At 37.8% G+C, this 8,165-nt stretch overlaps 1 protein-coding gene across 2 annotated transcripts in view; it reads left to right on the forward strand.

The window, feature by feature from the left end:
* Window positions 1–699: 699 nt before the first annotated feature.
* The window catches only part of prickle3 (prickle homolog 3), a 48,234-nt gene continuing 40,768 nt past the window's right edge, over window positions 700–8,165 (forward strand). The window contains exons 1-2 of one of the 2 annotated variants that reach the window (XM_084138344.1): window positions 700–954; window positions 7,886–7,968. In XM_084138344.1, coding sequence (XP_083994470.1) covers window positions 913–954; window positions 7,886–7,968 — 125 coding nt within the window. In that variant the 5' untranslated portion in view covers window positions 700–912. Of the gene's footprint in view, window positions 955–7,885; window positions 7,969–8,165 lie in introns of those variants that run through there. The other variant, XM_084138345.1, reaches the window with a different exon arrangement.

Consider the following 8,165-nt stretch of genomic DNA (forward strand, 5'->3'; position numbering starts at 1 on the left):
TACTGTAGGCTTTTCTGCAAGGCTATGTATTTTGGGGGGAAAAAGTAATTAAATGGCCTACCTTTACAACTTTTTTAAGAGATAACTTAAAAAAATATAGGCTAGCCTACTACAATACCATTCAGAAGTTAAGAATCGTATTTATTTATTTGTTTGTTTGTTTGTGAAGCAATAGCCTACATTTAGAAGGATTCCAGGATCATGTAACAGTAGACTTGAGTAATTGCTGATAAAAAAAGAGTATATATTTTAAATATACAAAATAGAATACAAATAGATATAATACAAATATAGAACATTATTTTAAAGAATAACAAAAAAATACATAGTCTTTAAACTATTTTTGATAACTGAAGCATCAAAAAACAGTCTTAGTAATTCCTCGATAGATAGATAGATAGATAGATAGATAGATAGGGATAGATAGATAGATAGATAGATAGATAGATAGATAGATAGATAGATAGATAGATAGATAGACAACAGCAGATGCAGTATGAATAAAACTGAATAACAAACCGTAATCACAATAGCCTACACTTATACACTATAACCTACACAAAATATACGTATTTTTAATACCTAAAACTAATCAAAAAGCAATGTGCAGCAGGCCTACGCTAGGGGGTTTCATAGAGAAATAGAATGTTTTTGAGATGGGAGTATGAGGTACAGTAGGGGGTGGTCCTGACTCCTGATACACTACAGTTAAACACTTGTCCTGTAGGTGTAGCCCGTCTGGTTACACGCTCTTACGGGCAACTTCTGGTGGAGTTGTTGCCAGCACAGAGATCTACAGGCCAAAAACCAGACCCTCAGACCCTCGAGACGAGCGGGAAGAAGTCACGTTGGGCTCAAGGAAACTTCAGCGGACACATGAGAGTCTTCGCGTGAATCGTTGCGGCCGCCGACATGTTCACGCGCGGATCAAAGAAGCGACGCTCCAATCGCTCGGTAAGAGTTTCTCATGTCGTGGCATCCCGCTTTTAACATTATCTAAAGGCATTTGATCATTTTCTACAGTTTGTGCTCAGGTATTTGAATGAACGCAGCGTTGTTTGCTGTTTTAAAGGTCATTTTAAACCTATCGTGCTGCTTTGATGGTCGAAAGTTACTTTTGTGTCACGCACTTATTTTACCTGAGGAGACTGTTTTCATCGCAAGGCACGGAGTATAGGCTTCATATTATAACTTGCACTGCTCCGATATTTACTTTTAATTGTATCAGCTGTAAGTTTTGAATGTAGACTATAGTTATCAGTCATCATTTTGCCCATAACCATTAATGTGGCTTTTATTTTTTTACTAATGCATTGTGGAGGCGTGGCTTGTTTGTGCCTACGTCACCGTTACCTGTGCAGGTGACGACATCGGTTGAGGATACCGTTTCATAGCCTAATAATGAATGTTTTAGTATGTCAATTTATTACACTGAATTTACCCAAATAATGTGTTTAGTTTATGTCTAAAATAACAAATAATGCAACATTATTCTTGAAATGTTATATTTAAAAAGTCTACAAGAACAGAACAAATTATAGCACAGATTAATTTGACAATTTTGGATTTTTATGTGTCATATTCTACAGTTTTAAGAATATTACAAAAACGTTAGCCTTGAGATTCATAGTAGATCTGCATCAGTTAGCATCCTAACAGAATGCTTCATCCTGTCTGAAGGAAGTGCTTTCCATTGAGGAAACATTCCTTAAATGTCTGGAAAGGGAAGACAGGGACAAAAAGTAAACACAACCTAAAAACATCAGGACATGCTTAGGCCAATGTTCATTGAAGATGCTAATTGGATTAGAATATTGAATAGATTAGAACAGGAAACTCTTTGTTTCCTGAAGCTGCTCTCTGTAATGTTTTGAATCAGACCTGTACCAGATGGTCTTAATGGCGAAAGAAATCTTGTAGTTTTGTATCTTAAAATGAAATGAATGGAGATCATCTGATATAGTCCTTTTAAAATTGACCAGGATTCAAGTTTCTTTGACATTCAGCCAGTGTTTTTCTTCTCTCAAACACCTCCTTGTAAGTGTCATGCTAGTTATTATTAAGAATGTCCTACTCAGGAGAGAACACTGATCTGAGGAAACAATGATGGTGGGCCTTTAAAAAAGTGTCTTTTAAAAGCTTCTGACCTCTTGTAACTGTTGTCATGGTCACAATCGAGAGGAAATTTCCCTGAGGGTGTGGACAGGAAGACACCCGGAGAGCTTCCTGTCTCACCGTAAGAGACGGGACATAAAACCGTCCGGTCATCGTATGTTTCTCCGCATACTCTGTAACACGTCAGAGTTTGTTTTGATTTATGCTTTTTCATGTTATCTTTTCTCTGCAAATGTCTACCCAGTAATCTGCACAATAACCTTCGAGAGATAACTCTGCTAAACTGGCTATTGAGTCATTGTTTTGTCTTTATGACAGTATTATTATTATTTTTTTGTATGATGGTTGCTCTCCTTGCATGCTTTACTGTTTTTACATTTGTTACATTCTGCACTTCCTTTACTTGCATTTTTATTTACATTGCACTCTGCACTTTTGTTGCTTTTTGTTATTTACCTCACTTACGTCACCCGTCATTACCCGTTTCACTTCTATTCTTTCTCAGGTTACTTATGTTCATTTTTGTGCTTTTGCTACTTTTGTTACTTTACATACTTGTGTTATTTTTTAGCACTTTTATTACTTAGATTACTTTCCTTTCATTACTTTGCATACTTGCTTTAGGGGCTGTTCACACAGAACGCATTTTTCCGCTGCTGTTTTTCAATGTAAACATTCACTAGAACATCTTTTGCAGCATCTTGGCATGACACGGCATTCTAAAAAGGCAAATTTTAAAGTTAAAATAAGTTTATTTTTATTAGCCCTTGTGTTACTAGCACTTTCAATACTTGCATTACTTTCATTTCATTACATTCATCACTTTCCTTACTTACTTGAGTTACTTTTAGCACTTTTATTACTTGCATTACTTTTGCTTTCATTCATTACTTTCCTTACGTTACATACTTGCACTACTTTTAGCACTTTTGTTAATTACATTACTTTGGTTACATTACTACTGTTACTTTCCTTACTTTCTTTTCTAATTCTACATTTCTTTTGTTACTTTTTGTACTTGAGAACTTCCAAATTTGAGTTTTGTTCTTTGTTTGTTTTTGTGTTTGTCTGAGTACTATTCTTGCTAGGGTTGGGAACTGAAAATCGAATACTTGAGGTCATCGGATACTTGTTATAAAATTTAAATTTCGATTCCTCTTATCGATTCCTTTGTGAGCATTTCAGTGTGATTTTAAATCATTTAAGCACAAGACTATCTTTTTAATTACTGAGTGTTTACTTGTCTTTCATAATGCTTGAAATTTATATTAGTTAGGCTAGCTAGTTGTTTTTCTATGGTATTTTTAAACCACAGGAAAACGTTCCTTGCGTAAGTGTTCTTTAGCCTGTTGATTTTTGTTCATGATATTCAGCTACAATTAAATGTTTTGCAATAAGACTTAAATGTGAATGATATCTGTTTTTGTTTTTACCTTATTGGAATCAGAATCGTTAAAATTCAAACTATACCCAACCCTAGTTCTTTCTTTAGGCATAATATAACAAATTACCTTCTTTAGTTTTGTTTTTTTCCTTGTTTTACTTTTAGTACGTTTGTTACTTTCCTTATTTGCATTACTTTGGGAATTTTGTTTATTTTCAGTTCTCGAGTTACTTTAGGGCTTTTCACCCTGGGTCATTCTAAACCGCAGGTAAACTGAATCCTGGGTTATCTTGCTTTACGTTTCACACTGCTCATAAAATACCCGGGGTTAACAATTAATCCTGGGTATTCATAAACTGACATTTCACATTCTACATTCCTAAACCCCAGGTTAACGTTCTTATTTGCATATTTGCGGGGTCAGATTGGATGAACGCATCACGCGACCTGTTTACATAACTCTAGCATTGCGCATCCTCTTATTGCTGACTGTACTATCGAGTTTATACTGAATGGATACTTACTTTGGACTATAAAGGTAAGAATAAATGAAACGGTCTCTTCTTTTATCAAATCGACGCGTTTTCTGTCAGTATTTGACATTTTTCCTCTCAAACGCTGAATTTACTGTTTATATAAAATGCACAATGTTTCCATGACTATACAAAGCATGCAGATATGTAGGCGATTGGTTATCTGTTGGTAAACGTCTATCTTTAACGTTCTAACACCTCTTCGTTTCACACTGTACAAGTTTGGCACCGCATTGCGGGGTTAACACTGCAGAAGTGGTACTAACCCTGCTCCGGAAGAAGGGGTTTCAATGGTTTCCCGTGTAATAAGCAGTGCTAACCTCGCTTCTGAATTACAAGTGTTTAACGTTCCTTTACCCAGGGTTAAAAGCGGTGTTTAGAACGACGATAAACAAGGGTTAAGCGCAGTGTGAAAAGCCCTTTTGGGTATTTCCCAAAAGTCTGTGTAACACTGACTGACTTTTGCTTTAGATTAAGTATATTGGTCTGGGATAAATGTCACTGATAAATCTATTTAATAATATCAATTTTATAAATACAATAAATAAATAAAAAAGTAATGTAATTCAAACCCACATTTATGCATTGATTGTTGTTTTATACTGTTAACTGCAATACAATGCAGCCTTCAATTCTATCAGTTCATAATTAAAATCAAATTCATGAACATTGCTACCCGGGAAGATGTTCCAGGGCATTGCTATTTTACCAGAGTAACTCGCTGAGCAAATTCAACTTGTGCTCTCGTGAGAACTCTGGATTTCCAAGAGTTCTCGCGAGAGCACATGTTAAATTTGCTCAGCGAGTTACTCTGGCGTCGAGCAATGATGCTCATTAAATATGCCCCTCAATCTGAGCTGCACCAATCACATCTGGTTATCTGATATAGGCGGGCCAGAGGTGAGCTAAACAGATGACGACAGCGCTGTGACGTCGAAGTCATTAGTAAACATTGCAAGATGGCTATGGATGAACACCAGTTGTTTGAAACGGCTTTGGCCGCTACAATGAACGAGTTAGACTTGGCTTTTTATCTAAAAGAGGAACTGAAGATGGCGCTCGAATCGTTCCTTTGCCAGAAGGGCGTTTTTGCTGTTTTGCCGACCGGATACGGCAAGAGTCTAATCTCCCAGTTAGCTCCGCTGGTAGCTAAGCGTATGGGGCTTGTTGTGATTGGTCGTAGTGTTATCCAATTGCGTGCAGTGAGATTTTCGAACGCAGGCTTGGTGCCGCCCCTCGAGCTGGCCGAGTTTCATTAGTCGATGCCAGACCATTAATCTTTCAGATTTAGGTCTGGATTTCCAGGCTAGAACATTACCAGCTTTGGACCTGAATGGCAGGTTTTTCTTTTTATAACCCTACTAGTTTGATGCCAGATCCTAATTTGTGAATGTGGCAATTTTGTTTTTCTCAGAACTCTTGGACTATCTACAGTTTTGTCTGTACAAGGCGACAGAAAAAACGCTTGTTTTTTTTTTCTCATACCTCCCCCTTCCTACTCTCTTATTCATTCTTTTAAACAGGCTAATGCAATTAACTATTCAGAGAAGAAAAAACACTCAAAGATCCTCCCTCTCTCTCTCTCTCTCTCTCTCTCTCTCTCTCCGTCTCTCTCTCTCTCTCTCTCTCTCCGTCTCTCTCACTCTCTCTCTCTCTCTCTCTCTCTCTCTCTCTCTCTCTCTCTCTCTCTCTCTCTCTCTCAGCCGTGAATAGCAATGCCCTGGTCTCGGTTCAGTGAAGTGTTAGAGTTCACTGATCTTACAGGCAGTGTTTGTTTTAGCACGCGTGTTTCCATAGATCTCTCATTCCTGGCGACAAGAGGCCGCCGTCCGGCTGCAGTCCGGCTCTCCCTCACACTCGCTCGTCCTGACTGGGCTTTCGGCTCACAAGCTTATTAGTGTTCCTCGTCTGCATTAATCTTGACTAAGAACTTCAAATTATGTTTAACAAAAGTGTATTCTTGCCTTTCATTGTCATGACATATGCTAAAACTTGTTTTGTCAAATTAAGTGCATAGTCTATTTTTGTACTAACCCACATGTGTAACAGGTTTTCATTTCTTGCTTATACTTTGTTCTCAACAAATTTGACCATGGTACAGTAAGGGTATACTATATACTATGGTATAACTTGTAATATATAACATATAACAATTTCTGTCCTTATGTAGCCTATCTGAAGAACAGAAAGCATCTAGCATGTTAAGACACTGGGTTCGCCCTCAGTGTGTGTGTGAGAGAGCAAACCAGGTGTTTAAGTTTTTATGGCTGTTGTCTTGTCGTATATAGGCACGTCAAAGATTTAAAACACCCTAATCATGTCACTTGGAGGTTTTGAAGAACAAGTTCTCAGTTTTATTGCTTTATTTGTTCCCACAAACAAGCAGAAGACCTTGAGGCTAAACACCGCCTGAAGTGGAGTTGTACAGTAGATAAATCAGCTTCTGCTGCATTTCACCTTTGGTACTGTGTGTTTTGTTGGAGAAATTAGTGTTGGATTTCAGGCCTGGAGTAAGAACACACAGTGGTCTATAGCAAACACAAGGGACCCTTCATAGTAGCCTAGCTTGGTGCCTCAACGCTTTCTACCACAGGAAAAATAGTATTTAAAAACAAATCAAATCTCCAACATACAGAGATACAAAGAGTATGCACACCAGTTATTTTACTGTAGATTTAGTCGACTAAAATCGTATGATATTTAGTCAACTAAAACTTAAAACAATTCAGATGACTAAAATATTACTAAAACTAAATAGCATTTTAGTCCAAATTTGCTGTCAAATTAACACTGCAGTTTACATGGCGGGAGCTATTCAATCTGGTTTACCACAGAGCCTTTAAGGTTCACATGAATTCAAATGGGTCGAGTGACTGGCGCTGGTTATCACTTCAACAGAGAGGCAAAAGCACCGACACCAGTCCAGCTGTTCTCACGCTGCATCTGCTGGATACGTGTGTGGTTTGATCAGGTAGCGCCGATTCATCACTTGGCTTTTGGTGTTTGTTTCTCATGCGCTCCAGTACATAAAAGCACTTAATATCCAGTTCTGGTGCTCCTGATGGCGAGTTAGGCTTCAACCCCGCCTAGCCCTCATGCTAATCCGACTCGCAGACCTAGAAAAACAAATAATCTTATTTGGGATATTATATGAGTCACCAGCACTTGAAATTTGAAAAAATTGTAAAAGCAACTTGTCTGCAACACCAATGAATATAACCAAGTACTAAAAAAAATCATCATAATTACCAAGAAAGTTAAATTGTGGTTACAATGTATTTGTTTAAAGGGATAGTTCACCCCAAAATGAAAATGGGGGTGTTATGATACAATGGATGTCAATGGTCACCAAAAAAATATTCTTCAAAAGATCTTCTTTTGTGTTTCACAGAATGTTTGAAACAACATAAATGAGGAAATGATGACAAAGTTTTGACTTTTTGAGTGAACTCCCCCTTTGACGACATCCGAGTGAATTATGTACCTGGTTGCTTTTAGTATGTTTTAGGGCAGAATATACACGTCAAAGGACAATGTCAGCTGGATAAAGTATGCCAGAGGATGTATTTATACAACACACCTGCATACACTACCCAAAGAACATATTTAATCAATTTTATTTTTATTTTATTTTAGCTTAATCTTATTCCGTAGATTAAGTACACATTTTCACAAGTTTTCGTAATGACATCATCAGCAGAGAGATTCACAAAAAGCATCCTGCACTGTGAAATTGTACACAGTGGGACATCATCGTTTGTTTCAGTTTCCTAGACTTTTGGGGTTTAGCAAATCTGGCCTTATAAATCATGAAGTAAATAATATTGAAAATGCCTGTAATTCTCTCTGGCAGAGCGAGGATGAGGATCCGGACAGGGGGCAGCCGTGTATGCGCTGTGGAGAACAGTGTCCCGGCTTCCGCATGCACGGATGGAGGTAAGACTGGAGCGCTAAAACTCTTCCATACTAGACTGTCACTTTTATTCACATGAAAATGATGAGAGCCAGATTCAGATGAACACGTTTGGTATGAGCACCACAGCTCAATGTGTACCAGCCGCTAGGCCACGGATCGCACCCTTGACTTACTTTTGAAGGACATTCGTCCCAGGCCTGACAATCTGCAGACGGAA

This window comes from Abramis brama (assembly GCF_963993115.1).
Source record: "Abramis brama genome assembly, chromosome: 16".
Taxonomy (NCBI): Eukaryota; Metazoa; Chordata; class Actinopteri; order Cypriniformes; family Leuciscidae; genus Abramis; species Abramis brama.